Source organism: Podarcis bocagei (genome assembly GCF_964188305.1).
Source record: "Podarcis bocagei genome assembly, chromosome: 9".
Classification (NCBI taxonomy): Eukaryota; Metazoa; Chordata; class Lepidosauria; order Squamata; family Lacertidae; genus Podarcis; species Podarcis bocagei.
The window spans coordinates 35,446,758-35,462,268 of NC_138134.1; the positions used below are offsets into that span (position 1 = coordinate 35,446,758).

Here is a 15,511-nt window from a genome sequence, read left to right on the forward strand (position 1 = left end):
AGTTGCATTCGATGGTAGTTATACTCAGAGCAGATCCATTAATTTCAATAGGTCTGCTCTGAGTAAATTTTAACCAGCTACCATAAAAACCGACATCGAATTTTGGGAGGCTGTATGAAAAACCACAGCAGACCCTTTCCCCAAGGATTAGTCATTATGAAATTCACTTTCCAGTTCTCCTCTGCGCCCCACCCCCACCCTACCACCACCAAGAAAAGATTCATCAAGAAGGGCAAAGGAACCAGGCCAGGCAGGAAAGATGTTGCAGCTTCAGGTTTAATGACACACTGCTCCTCTTTGGAGGGCATCAGCATCTCAGAACATCAGTCGGCCTGGCTTTGCTGGAACTGTGGTTCATTCATGAGGCAGAAATCTTGGTGATATTGCCTGACATTTCCGGAAATGCTGGATGGTAGAAAGGAAGGGCTTCGGAGCTCTATCTGACTTTCCTGTAGTAGTACACTGTGTGCGCTACCGACACTGCGGAAACAAAAGTGCAAAATATTGTTTGAGTTTCTCCCCCCACCTGCAAACACTTCTTTTTAAACATCTACATCATTCCCTCAAGCAAGGCATTGACAGGACCCAAAACTGGCCACTCTGCCCTCATTCTAACGCATGTTTCCCTAGACCACAAAGAATTGCTGCTCCTTTTTTTGTCATTTGTTAACAATGCCATGAGGATCATTGCTTTACCTCGTCTCCCTTTCTTTCCCCTTCTTCCTCCTCTCTGACCTGACAACCCCCCTCTTTTACGTCTTCTGCGATAGGGAGGCCTGCAGCCACATCGCGTCATTTTTCTGGGGTTTTGGTGATGTTAAAAGTCTAGTAGAGGATCAAGAGGAGCATGTCATTCCGTGAAGCCAGCACAATCTGTCTCCGAAGATGGTACTTGAATTTGTGAAATGATGCTACCTGCTGCACTTTTACTTATAGGAGGATCTGGTGGTTATGAGCTCATATAGTTGATATGGCAACCTCTGTGTCTTAAGAAATCACCATATATGGGACAGGCTAATAAACTAACTTTAAAACAAGCATTTAACACAATTCAGCATCTAGTAACAAACATCAGCATGTATAATAATAATAATAATAATAATAATAATAATAATAATAATAATTTATTGGTTCATCATCGCCTTACCTCATGCATTCATTCTCTCATCGCAAACACCCATCTTATTGTACTTATATTGCACCCAAAACCTCGTAAGCCTGGCATTCTAACATGAAGTTTCACTTTCCAGAACACAAGAAAATCAATTCTTCAAAAATCTTCCATATCATAACAAAACCAGTGTTTTATTATGCTGAATATAACCCATGTGCTTAGTAACCACTGAAACATTTTTGTGTTTCCCTTTTTCTTCCAGTTATTACTAACACTGGTTGTTGCAGCTGATAATAAACAATAATTTCTTGGTCGTTCCTCAAGGTTTTATCTTTCATACTTCCAAACAAGATCACCGAGAAATCCAATGGAAGCCTCTAACCGTTCATTTCTTCGATGTCTGTGGTAGGCCAAGCCACGCTCACCTGCCCAACACCTGATGTCTATAGGATGTCAGGTGCAAGACTGATAAAGCTACATGTGCAAATAACGACAAATTCAGCCACAGCTAGAATTTTGCACTGTTTGAATCTGACTACTTACCTTGGGCCACTGCTTTTGGCAAACTTCCACTTGTTTTTTTCCTGTGTCCTGAGTAGTCAGGAGCACTCCTGATGGTTCATTTGCATCCACGGCTGTACCTTTGGCACTTCTTGAATCTGGCACCTTAACCCACCATGCTGCTTTTGGCAGGGACCAGATACAGTAGCTCCCGATCCTTCTGACCTGATCCCTCCTGAAAATAGCACAGCAGAGAAAGCTGCCAAATGCAAACAGCACACACTGCAAATGTTTCTTTACAGCTGCAGCTTTACCTTTCCTGTGCCTGAAATCATATGATCTCAGGTAACTGACTGCCCAGTGTGATCCACAGAGGGCTGGCCACTTCTGGATCTGGCCCTCTGGCTGAAAGATAACCACCACCAACCATATTTTTATTTTAGGGCATAACCAGAAAATGTGAGTTACACCTGCTCTACTTGCCTGGCGATGCCAACACACACAGCCAGATTCAAGGTTCTTATATTAACTTACAAGGCCTTGAAAATTGGGGTCCAGGATCCCTCAAGGACCGCCTAATCCTTCCTATCGCTGCCCAGTGGACTTTGTGGGAATCACTGTTAGTGGACCCCCATAGACTAAAATTCAGCTAACAGGAAAGCAACCACAGAAGTTTAAGTACTCAGGTTCTGAGTATGCACCAGCAGCAGCCTAGTCTGATGAATGGGGAAACATGCTTATCAGCAGGGCAAAATATGTCTCATTTTTAATTGCAACTCAAGTAAGCATTTCAAGGTAGGGTGTCTCGCTTTGAATACAAATGAGTACTACAAGCAGTGAAAATTCACAGCGCAGGCCCATTCTTTGCAGACTTCACCGGCATAACTGATAAAAAACATTTCACCACACATTTCTGCACAGAATATTAATCGTGGTAATCATGCCATGCATGGGGTGTGTGGGTGTGTGAAGGGAAGCTAGTTTACTCTGTGTGCACACACCCTACTAGGAGGGGGGAAATTTAGACCGATTCCTATCACCCTATGCCCTTAAAGTTCATCTCCAGTTTTAGTTCAACAAATATCACCAGTTCATCCTTCTTTGCATAATGGCATTGGGTGAGCCTCTTGTAAAATCATGGAAGACTCTACATGTGCACTATTTATAGGAGCACCGCCAGCCATTAGCTTTTGACGTAACAAGGCTTAAAGTTTGTGAGACGAGTAATGTTTTCTGAAGAAAGCTACTTATGTTAGTAAGCCAGCTAAGAAGCCTAGCAAAATTCATTCCACGGGGAGAAGCAAACTCATATTCTATATTTCACAAAGCCATCATTTATAAAAGGTGAAAACTCTTTTTCTGCTGGATTTGAAAAATAGTATTGAGCTATAATGTGGGGCATTACCTTCCCTCCAAGAATATCATATGCCTGGATTCACTCAGTCCTTGAAGAACACTGGGAAATTTCAGGTGATTCAGAAGAGGTGGACAGATTGTTACCTGGAGTTGGACATTGGGAACATGTGACTCCCCTTCACTGGCTTATGCTTTGCTTCTGGGTCCAATTTCAAGTGCTGGTTATGACCTTTGAAGCCTTCTGTGCTTTAGGACCTCCTCCTACATAAGTCCACCGGCTCATTAAGATAATCCGTGCACACTCTCTTGTCTGTTCTACTCATATCTGAAGCATGTATCCTTGGACCAGGGAAGCATCCTTCTCGGTGACTCTGCTTAGGGTGTCTGACCTTAGTCCCTCTCTGAAGGTCTTTTATCGGAGTGTTAGCACCTTCCTTCTCAGGAAGCTCTTTGGGCTCTAATTGTGACCCTCTTGCTACTTGATTTTGAAGTTATTCAAAATCACTTTCTGGTCTGTTGTGTTTTTCAATGACACTTTTGTGGTTAGCTGCTTGACCCCGGATTTTATGGGATGTTTTCCCCTTCCACCCTTTGATATCAATGCCATTGTACAGTATTGGCTTTAGAGGTTCTTCTCCAGCTTGGGAAGCTGAGTTAAAATTGTTTTAAATGAACAAATCAAGGCATAGCAGCCTTGTCACTGCAAGGCTGCTGCCCACTGTATTTCATCACAGATGAGTTAAGCAGGGTCATCATTTGTTGTGGCTTTGAGGCTGCTTATAAAAAGGCAAAGCCCACCACCCTGAACCTCAGGCTCCCAAGTGCAGGTTATGCCACCACTGCTAAGAGCTTGAGAGAAGGAAGAAACATCAAATGGCCCGAATCAAACGCAGCCGGAGCCGGAGCCTGACCCGCTTCCGTCAAATGAGGCAAAAGGCCAGCCATGCGGGTGGCTCTGGAAAGAGACGGAAAAGACGCCAGGGCAAAAGGAAAGGTAAGAGGCTTAAATTTAAGACTTCTATGCCATATGGCTCCTATGTATATTCACATAAGATTATGCTCTTGGGCTGTGACCCTTCAAACATATTTGGTAGGAAGTAAATGTATTTTATCGCTATTTACTACAGCTCAACTTGGCTACATTTAATAACTGGTGGTGGTGTTTGTTCTTTTCCGGTAAAGGTCGTGGTCGCAAGAAGGGGCGAAGAAGAAGACACTAAACTCTTTTCATCTTCATGGTGTTCTGTGCCCTTGATTTCAACCATCTGACTCACCAAAACCTTTGTCTAACAAAATGAACACAACAATCTTTCATGAGAATACCCAGGATAACTTCCTGAGATTCAAGGAGCCTGCAACAATTTGAACAATGCCACCTGTCAATAAAATGCTAAAATTTCATTCCTGTGGTTTCTCATGTGATTTCTTAACTGGGGATAGGTGGCAACTCCTCAATGAAGTTGGTGGGTGAATTGCTAGGTTGCCATAAGTGGATATCCTGAGTGGGAGAAGCTCAGAAAAAGGAACTTAATAAAAAAGTTTAGGAACTCTGAGTTTGAGAGTTGTTGATTGTGTCAAAGCCTGTTTTGTCCAGTTATTATATGTGTGATGGGGTGGTTGGTGGTGCAGTGTCTGGGCATGTGACTGCCCCACAAGCCAATCAGGATTTTGTTTCAAAGACTTGCCACAGCGTTAGCTTTGAGCAAGCAAATCAGGATGAATTCTTAATAAAACAGGTCATCTGGAGGAGTTCTAAATCATGCTTAGAAAACAACTTCCTAAACTCCTGGTTTGCTGCTATATGGAAAAACTTCAAGCATGGGAAGTGCTTACAGCAAAATCACCCCCTGCCCCGAGAGAATATGCTGTTTCACAATATAAGCCAGCTGTGTAGACTACATATTCTTTATAATCCTCCTGGCTTGGATGAAACACCTCACCTGTTTGGACTGCAAAGGTCAGAAGCAAAGAAGAGCAGGCCTGATCTCTTACATCAGCACCTTGGGGATGTGACATTACTAGAAGCTTTGACATACAGACCTGAACTGAATTGTTAACAGGAAGTGGGGGGGGGGGGAGAGATGAGTGGGAGCCAACCACAGAAAGCTGGCTTTTTCCACCAAGAATCCTTCATTATTTGTGTTTGCATACCTCCTTCCTTTTATATCGTCTGTCAGTAGTTTACCAGAAAATTGTCCAATATGTTAGCCTCTTCCCTTCCTGCTCCCTCACTCACTTGACCCTACTACTGGAAAATACGAGCCATCACTTTGGAGTGTGGTATCATCAATACGCTGATGATACAAGTCCTATTTTCATTTTCAACAAATCTGAAGGGCTGTGAGATGTGTCCTTCATGCCTTGAATGAATGCCTTGTTGTGGGCTGAAGTTTAATTCACAGTAGCTGAAGTTTAATCTAGACAAGATGGAGGTTAAGATGCTAGGCCAGTCTAGATCTGGCAAGCTGTTGGCATTACCTGTACTGGATGGGTTTACGCTCTGCATAAGGGACAAGGTATGCCATTCTGGGATTCTCCTGGTTCCTGCTTTGCTGCTGAATTCTCAGGTGGTAGCAGCAGCTAGGGATGCCTCTTCTTCGTTTAGGATGGTGAGTCAACTGCTCCTGCTGTTCTCCAGTAGGGAATTGGCCTCGGTTATTCATGCTTAGCTAAGCTTGTATATGTACTACTATATGGGGTGGCCTCAGGTGCCGGTACTGTGTACCCTTGAGTACCCCCTTTTTAAAAAGAGCACTGGGTAGCCTTCAAAGGCAATTCAGAAGCTTGCCTTCCAGCAAAAGAGCACTATAGGGAAAATATTATTTGTACTTTTGGCTCAATCACACAGGCTACTTATAAGAATAGGCTAGAGATTGGAAACCTTTGGCCCTTCTGATGCTGCTGGACCCCAGCTCCCAACAGCTCCATGCAACACCGCTAAAGGTTCAGCATGAGGGGAGTCCAACAACATCTGAATGGCCACAGGTTCACTATGCTCCTGGATTTTTAAGGGTGCCTTCTTCCATATCTTTATTTCATTTCCTCCATCTGCAGGGGAGATGTTGCCCCGAGTCCTACCTGCTACAGAGGAGAAGACAATCTCTTTTTTGCTGTGACACCCATGCTCTGGAAAGTGGTTTCACTGGCTTCATATTCCATCTCTCTGTTTTTCTCCCATTGTGACAGCCATTAGAAAAGCATTCAATGCTGGTTGAAGGAGTTTGGATTTTGGTATTTGCCTTCCACAGCTGTCATTTAGGGTATCTTTACATAGTTGGGTTTTTATGTGCAGTTGTGAGTTGTCCCCTAAATTGTTAAAGCCTTGTTTCATTGTGGCAGTTTACATTCCGCAAGAGGTCAGGAGGGTGGAAACACAAGAACGGGCCTTCTCTGCAGTGGCTCCCCAGGGAAGTTTGCCTGGCGCCTTCACTATACACCTTTGGCACTGGGCAAAAATGTTCCTTTTCAACCAGGCCTTTGTCTGACTTGATTTACATCCTATACCCTTTTTTAAAATGCTGGCTCTTTTGGGGGTTTTTATTGGGTTGCAGGTTTTGTTTTATTTTTATGTATTTGATATTTTATGTGAACCACCCTGAGACCTTTGGGTATAGGGTGGTGTAGAAATTAAATCATACATACATACATACATACATACATACATACATACTTCCTTTTTTATTTCCTGAACTGCCCTTGGGGTGTTGTAAGAGAGCTAGAGGATATAGTATCGAAACGCTAAAATAACTCAGTTGTAACAGCACATTTCGCCCACACAAAAAAACAAAAGTTAATGCAAAAATTTTAAAAAATCACTCTTAGGAGAATTGGTTTGTATCTGGATTACCGAAGTCACAATGTACATCATTTGTGATGTCACTGGTTTCCTGGCATAACCAGTCACCAGGATGCTCACACAACTATCATTTGTGCAGTACCTGGTGTCCAGGTAAGCTGTATCAAATAACATCTCGCTTTAAGTATCAAATATCTTTGAAAGATATCTGAGGGTCAAAACAGACACTGAGAAAGCTATGATCAGCTGTCCTGCCATTTTGTTTGATTGGCATTCAGTGCTAGTCCTACTCAGAGTAGACCTACTGAAGTTAAGTGACATTATTGACAGGTTTATTAAATTCAGTGGGTCTACTTTAGTAGGACTTTAGTTGAATGTAATCATTTGTTTTCAAGGCAAAACAGCTCCCTATGTGCCTCCCCCGCCCCTGTAAATAACAGTTTGTATCACTGCTTAGATATTTTTCTTATTAATAAGTGGTTTATAAATGCTTCAAATAGAAATAAAATGAATATCAGAAGAATGATGCAGTGAGAAAGCATTAAACAACCCCCATTTCCTGCTGTGTCAGGCAGTTTGGATTGTATTTTTGTACTTAATGGAAAATGGTTCTGAATCCTGCGATGGATATCACTGATATCAAATTATAAGACATTCTTTATAGCACAGCACTTATTTGGGAGTTCTTGATTCCATTACCTGTATTTTACCTGGAACATGTCAATGATCAAATTGTGATATACAGTATTGTGATTCATTATAGTAATACTGTAAAGGCAGAATGACCACCCACCCAAGGGCCTGTTGAAATTAATTTCATTTGCTTGGCCAGAGTGACATCAACCACCATAACAGAGGATGACCAACTGAATTCGCAGCTCTGCCTGAGGCTGAAAACCTGAAAAGACATGTCACGGCAACAGCAGAGAAGAAATAGGCGAAGAATGATTCGCCTTAGGAGACAACAGCGTAGCAGGAAACGAGCTGCTCGAAGACTCCCAAGGCAGATGAGAGCAGGTTTTAAAACATTACTAAACTGGGGTTTTGTGAAGCATCCAGTAAGATTAACATTGAGGGTTAAAAATCTCCAGAGGTAGCACTGAGAGTGAGGAAGCAATTAGGCCACTTTGCATTAAACACAATTATTTCTCAGAAGCCCGTCACTTATTTGTTTTATTCATCTGCTGTCGACACCCCCCCCCCAAAAAAAAATCACCTTAGAGACTCTTTTCTTATAAGTTATGCACAAAGCACTATATAATAAAAAGAACAAATTCAGCTAAGTTAGTTGAATTTCTCTCCTTTGAAATTAACCAGCTACTTTAGTTATGACAGGACATTGATATATATATGAATGAAAAGTATCCATTAGAAACAATGGGAAAGGATGCCAGTTTTCTTACAAATTAAATTCTATTTGAGCATCCAAGCTTCCAGAATGGCAGATGAAGGTGATGGACTACATGGAATTGGCGGAAATGACTGGCAGAATCTGAGACCAGGGAGAAGTCGGTGGAAGAAGATTGGAAGAAATTTAAAGACTATTGACAGAAATATTGCAAAATTAATGAATGTTAGAATGATGTCAGAATGAAGTTAAGTGGTTTAAGCAGCAATGTTATAAAGGTGTATGTAAAAATGGATTGTTAACAGGTGAGAATCCAAAGTTATATTATGTTAAAGGACTAAGATAAAAACAAAGAGGGAAAGAAATTGCTGAATTAACTAACTGAATTGGAATACAAAAAAGGGAGACGTGAGGAGGTCAGGGAAACAAGGGAATGAATGTAAGGTATGGAAAGACTGATTTTTTTAAAAGTGTTTTTTTATCTTTTTTGTATTTTGTATTTTTTCTTTTATTTTTACTTTTGTCTTTCTTTTTCTTCTTTTTTTTAATTCATGTAATTCTTTTCTTTGAAACCTTAATAAATATCATTAAAAAAAAAAACAAGCTTCCCTACCACACACTCAGAGTTTTAAATTGTGTGGGGTGGCTCCATGACTATAGAGGCTTCCCACTTCTTTGAGGGCTACAAACACACACACACAAACACACACCACATGTCTTCTTACATGTGAGGAGACTGAATACCCAAATAGGGCTTAAGGTTTGCCAAGAGCAGGCTTTTGACCGCCATGATGAAGTTTCTCTCCCTGCACCCATCATGCCTCTACTGAACCCTAAAATATCCTCCCTGTAAAAACCGCTCACAATGTAACATTCCAAAGGTATTTTATACGACTTGCTAAACCTCTAAGAATTAATCATCCAAGGAGGAAACGAGGTGCTCCGTTCCAGACCTGGCACCATGTGACAGGACAGGGGAGTCCATATGTAAGAATATGAGACCCACATGAATGGTCATGTGATTCAACCCACAGCATATCATTTGCTGAGGTTTTCTACTGGACACATTGTAAGCCATAGCAAGTCCCACAATTCTTGAGCTGGCACTACTTGAGGAGCAACAATATCATCATTATGAAATCAAATTAACTGATGGTGTGGTGGCACGAGTCTTTTATGGGGAGAAATAAAGATAATCTGGAGCTTTGTTCGATCCCTTTGCCCACATTTCTTTCTATTTTCCCTCTTTCTGTCTACAGGCAGACGCCAGTCCCATTACCGGAGAGCCTCAGCTGCAGTCTAGCCTAGGTCACTTTCTGTAGTGAGGCGACTGCTGCAAACGGAAGGAAAATACCATGCCAGAAACCAGGATGAAGCACCAGGCTGCTGGAAGCATGCGCTGCACTCAATAAACCATTTGAATGGCACTTGGACTTCTTTTTGTCTTCTTATGAACCATACTATTGTGAGATGCAGGTGGGACTATCCAAAGGGATGTTGAGAAAGGTGCAGAAAAGGGCGCTGGATCAATTTTTTCCATGAGGAAAGACTACTGTTTCTGGGGTTTATGAGTTTATAAATATGGGCAAGGAACAGGGAGACAGAATAATAAAATTACGCATGGTGTGTGGAGAAACTGGACAGAGAGATTCCCCCCATCTCAGATTAGAACCTGGGTGTTGTTCACTTAAACCGAAGGGTGGGAAATTTCAGATGGACAAAAGGAAACACTTCTTTGCACAACACACCGTTTAAATATGGAATTTTCTACTACAAGATGGTGATGACCACCAATGTGGGTGGCTTTGAAAGGAGATTAGTGACCAAGTCATGGAGGATAAGGCTAACAATGGCTTCTAGCCATTATGGTTATACACGCCTTCCAGTATCAGAGACAGTGTGCTAAATACCAATTTCTGGGGAACATGAATGGGATGGTGCCATTGTGCTCGTTTCCTCTTTGTGGGCTTCCCGTAGGCATCTGACTGCCCACTGGGGACAGAATGCTAGACTGATCTCTGGTCTGATTCTGCATGGCGCTTCTTAAGCTCTTATTAATATGAGTTTTGCCTTAACCAAGTTTGATCGCAGTCTGGAATTTAACAAAACAACGTTAATATTCCTGAAGAGTGGGATGAAGAAGGTGGAGAGTGGTTGCCCCCTTTGTTTTATTAGGAAGTCATCTGGGATCACTCTTAAGTGTTTTGAAGAAGAAAGGCTATTTGGATGGGAATACACATCCCCAAGTTAAGGGGGGGGGTGTATGATAGAATACATGTACATGTGAAGAAACAGTAGTTTGGGGGACAGAATGCAATCCTAAACCCACGTACAGGAGGGTAAGTCACACTGAATTCATTGGGAATTACTTCCAAGTAACATGCTTAGGAGGATTGCACTCTATACTTCACTACATGTGTCTAAGATTGCAGTCCAGCAATGCCATGCTACACATGTGTACTTAGAAGTTCTACTGAATTCAATGGGGCTTACTCTCAGGCAAGAGTATATACATTGTAAACACGTTGAGGGTTTCTAAAATGAATTTTATGAAATAATAGAATTATGAAATGTTTCAAAAATCAAGCAGTATTTCAAAAATAAAAATGTATTTCAGTTGTAGCATCATCAGTTGTATTGATATCCAGTATTTCAGGAATTCCCAAAGCAGATTTTTCACATATAGCATAAAAGAAATCCCAGGTAGTTTAACCTCTGGTCCCAATTTCAAAAATAATCTCGATCACTGAGAAAGGGTGGGAGGGGAATGGATTTTCATAAAAAGGGAAGTCATTTATTGTTACAGCCTATTGCCTACCTGTCAATGCCACAGATATAGGTTCTGCAACTACGTAACATTATAAACAGCACTGCCACTGTTTTCAATATCAATGAGTATGTTTTGTGTAGAATTTATGGAACAGAATATGGAAAAGATTTTAGTAAATAAAGCAGACAGTCCACAGGGCATTATGATTTACAGTGTCAAAAGCCTTAGTAGAACGACCATATTCACAACACTCTTTTTGAATTTGCCATTCAATTGACCATTCAAGAAATCAGATGCTGATAGGCTCACAAGTATCTTTGTCCTTGAAAAATAATGTATTTGCCTCTTAAATACAAACTCTCCAGCACCATCTGTCAAAATTTAAAATTTTAGTTTGCCATCCTAATTCCACATATTGATCTTTGCCCTATTTAATAATTACTGGACTTTGAACTGTCAAAACAAAAATCGATGAAATGCTGTTTCATTGAAAAACTACAAAATAAGGCTAGTTACAATTGTTCTCCATGACTATCTGGCAGTTACTATATATGGTTACATTTCAGCAGACAAAGGGTCACTATGTGATATTGTTACAGATGTTATAAAAGGAGGAGCTCAGGCACAATTGCTTCAGAAACTCACAAAACACCAGAGCAATTATCTCGGCTGTACAAGCCAAGAGATAATGCCTGTGCTCCTGGAATCTTGAAAGAACGAGTAAGATGTCAAGATGCAGCAGCTCATCTTCTTCTTGCAAGGAGACTCAACGAAGAGTTCCTCCAAGCAGAAGGAACAAAAGGTGCAGGGTTGTCTATGATGCTCCACTAAAGAAGAAGAAAGGTAAATGTAACATTTACTATGTTTTATACTATTATGGCTGGGCATCTAAGGTTTGTCAAATCATCCACATGGTTGGAGGATAAAAGTAGGTTATTCTCTCCATATGAAAGAACTAGGCTTTACAAGAGTAATGGGTTGTTTTTTGAAAAGAGCATTTAGGTATAAGATCACAAAAGATAACAATTTAAGCAGAAGTAGTAAATATTTAAAGAACCAGAAGGGGAAGCTGAGGGAAGTTACGGAGAGGGTTCACCCCCTCCTTTATGATAATTGTCACATTATGTTGTTTGGTTGATTGTTAAATTGCAAATTGTAAAACTCAATAAAAAGCTTTAAAAAACAACAAGAGTAATGGGTTTTTATTTTGTTTTTGACAGGTTACGTACGGGTCTGTGCTACATACTACTACTGGAAAGGAGGGAAAAAGTAATTTCGAGTGCTTTCCCAACTGTCCTGTTCAGAAAATCCATGTTTGGCACCAGTGACTCACCACCAGACACCTTCCATGATAAGGAAGTCCTTCAAAGGAGCCTCCAATGAGCTGAGGGAAGACTTCAAGATTCAGGAGCCGGCCTATTACAGCAGCAATGCTAGACCTGCCTGTTTGTCAGTAAACTCATGAACATGCAGTTCACTTCAGTTTCACTCTCTTTGATCTCTGATGTATCGTTCTGTATGTTTGGTTTAATGGCTCCATTAAACATTATTATGAAATGTGCTTAAACAGAAAAGTGGAGGAATAAAAGTGTGCCAGCCATGTAAGCAAGGAAGGCTACAAGAAACACACATTCACATTCCCCTAATGCATCATGTGAAAATGAGGATTTGCATCTCGGATTTGCATCTCACTTCTCCATGGATTCTGGCAACGCTCTGGTTTTCCAACATGTCTTCCAGTATATACAATGTTGGATATGCAGCTTTGTTCAAACTTCACCTCTGTCATCTTTTGTACTGTCTGCTCACAGTCAAGTGACCCCTAATTTGCTGAGCTGTGGTGAAGATGAGCAGGCAAACGAAGTGAGATAAAAGCACTAACCTAAAGGACATATAAAAACAATTTTGTAGTACCATATTTGAGATATAGGAAATGCCAGCCACTGCCAAGTATAGGCAGTATAGGAGCATTTGCAAAATGGTTGAAGGCAAAATATTTTGGATTTGTCATTCATTCCTGATAACATCGAGCATTTTGTAAAACATCACACTGTACAAAGAGTTCATGTAAGGAATATATGAATCCATCTGCAGATGCATGGTTATGTGTAAAGGAAGTCAAAGACGAGTGTGCTTGCCTTTGAAATGCATGATAGGTTTAACTGAAATAAATGTTGACTATGTGCGCAGGATAGATTTCATTTCCATTGATTTCAAAGAGATTTAAGCTCTCGTGTTGTTCTCTGAATGTTTCATATACCGTACACATGGGCCATTGTTACAAACGCAGTCCTTCCTCCTGTGTTCCCCCCTTCACTCCATTCTGTTATGATTGGCACCTTCTTCAATCAGCCTGAAATTTCAGCAATAAGCCAGTAATGGCTCCGGCCAATGGGTGTAACTAGTATGTGGTACACAGAGAAAAGTTCATTGGTGAGGACATGGCAATCTGTCAGAGTTTCCATTGCAAAGTATTTGTGAGGGGTTTATATATTGGTCTTAAAATGTTTTTCTGAACTGAGACTACTCACACAAGGTGCTTGAGGGTATTTAAAATTGGATAACATTTAATGACATAACGGATTGTCTTTAATCTTGATTTTCCATTATGCACACTGTGTATATACAGGATTGAAACAGAAAGCCTTTTAAGTACGTTTCACAATTTATTTCACAGTTTACAAATAAGTTTTTTTTTATTTTCATGCCAGAAGATCTATTTAGAAATTCTGCTCATACCTTTTACAAATTTTTAAAAGAAGTGGCGTCACAACCAATGAAACTGTGTAAATTCCCCTAATAAGTATGTCTCAAGCCAGCAATAATTCCACGGTGAATGCAAAAACACTCCACATAGTACTAAGACCTAGTTTAAAAACCAGAAGTTTGAGGGAGGGGTTAAAATAATAGAATCCAAATTCATATCACATTATAAATTTCAAAAAGCACTATCCAATACTTCAGGATTTAATACATGAACATTGAGGAGTATTTGGTTATATGGTTAGCTCAGTTGGTTAGAGTGTGGTATTGTAAATGTGGCCATTTAGCAAAGCTGGACTTGCCTTCTTGTTGACTCCACACACACACTCTTTGCACAAGAACCTTTCCATGCTTTTTTCCTCCCATTTTCTATTCATCCCTCGGGTTTGTACAGCTGAACTTTCTGTCCAGTTTAGCTCAGATTGCTCGGTCAGTAGAGCATGAGACTCTTAATCTCAGGGCTGTGGGTTCGAGTCCTACGTTGGGCGAAAGATTCCAGCATTGAAGGGGGTTGGACTTGATGATCCTTGAGGTCCCTTCCAACTCTTCTATGATTCTGTGCTGTTGCCTGCAACAAAACGTTTTGTTGGATGCCTTTGGCATTTCATGCCACTGAGGCTTCACTTAGACTTGAGTATGTCCATGTTTTAAACATATTTCACAAGTGTATTTATTTTCACTTATGAGAAGATGTGGCTCTCAGCTATAGTAACATATACATTATTCATAACAGCACATATCAAAACTTGCGCATAATCAATATGAGGTTTCTAATAACTGGTAACCTTTCCCTTTGAGCTGTTTGTCCAGTCCAGCTCTAAAAGAGCTATTACTTTTAAATCCTTATAAATCTGTGGGAAATGATATTATTGATCCTTGATTTTCCTCTTGCTGCATAATATATTATATAATCCACTGAGTGGAATATTTAACATTTCCTGCAGAAATGTAGATATCTCATCTTGCGGCTATGCATGTTTATGGTAAAATAAGTCTCACTGAATTCAATGGGGCTGATTCCAGGGTCAGCATATGTAGGATTGCAGTCATGCAGCCCAATCCAATACATGTTTACTCAGATGAAATTCCCACTGAGTCCAGTGGGGCTTAATCTCAAATAAGGATGCACCTAATAACCCGCTCAGAAGTAAAAAGCAACTGATAAGCGTGCATAGGATTGCATTCACACTCATGTAAATAAGCATAACCAAATAAACATGCGCTTCTTTCTGAAGCAATCCCAGTCAACTGGGTCACACAGGCATTATGATACCACCACCCTGTGGCCAATCAGATTTGACTACATAATGATGTCACAAAGCCAAATCAAGCAAAGACAATGCTTTGCATCCTAGGTAATAAGATAACATTATGGTTTGAACATTATGTACAAATAGCACTTAAGATTCTAACAACACCATCCTATACATGTCTATTCAGAAGTAAGTTCTGCTGAGTTCAGTGGGGCTGACTCTCAGGAGAATGTGTATGGGATTGTGCCCTAAAATCATTATTTGCTGTTAATGTAGGAAGAACAAGAGTAAAGAAATAAGTTCATGGGAGCAGTTGTTAAATGATTAAATTATCCTTCTCTGGAATTTTAAAAAACAAATTGGTTTTTTTTTATGAAACAAATTAAGTTGCTTATTAAATTATTACAGTGGTGCCTCGCAAGACGAAATTAATCCGTTCCGCGAGTCTCTTCGTCTAGCGGTTTTTCCGTCTTGCGAAGCAACCCTATTAGTGGCTTAGCAGATTAGCGCTATTAGCGGTTTAGCGGCTATTAAAGGCTTAGCGGCTTAGCGGCTAAAAGGCTATTAGCGGCTTAGCGGCTTAGGGGGGGAGCGGAAAAAATCGCAAGAC

The 15,511-nt window shown here is 40.6% G+C and overlaps 1 protein-coding gene and 1 long non-coding RNA gene across 26 annotated transcripts in view; one reads left to right on the forward strand and one right to left on the reverse strand.

Moving 5' to 3' along the window:
- Window positions 1-258: 258 nt before the first annotated feature.
- The window catches only part of LOC308595143 (uncharacterized protein), a gene marked incomplete at its 5' end in the record, with an annotated part of 114,104 nt that continues 98,851 nt past the window's right edge, over window positions 259-15,511 (reverse strand). For 20 of the 25 annotated variants that reach the window (XR_014011749.1, XR_014011750.1, XR_014011754.1 and 17 more), the window contains one exon: window positions 259-480. Coding sequence is in view for 2 of the 25 variants with exons in the window: in XM_081209158.1 (XP_081065284.1) it covers window positions 437-480 (44 nt within the window). Of the gene's footprint in view, window positions 481-696; window positions 1,851-2,149; window positions 2,165-3,020; window positions 3,036-3,115; window positions 3,131-12,114; window positions 14,217-15,511 lie in introns of those variants that run through there. The other 5 variants (XM_081209162.1, XM_081209157.1, XR_014011768.1 and 2 more) reach the window with 4 other exon arrangements.
- On the forward strand, window positions 3,760-12,362 carry LOC308595165. Its single transcript, XR_014011822.1, has 5 exons — window positions 3,760-3,965; window positions 4,154-5,580; window positions 7,600-7,784; window positions 9,375-11,728; window positions 12,106-12,362. It is a non-coding gene; the product is annotated as an uncharacterized lncRNA (long non-coding RNA).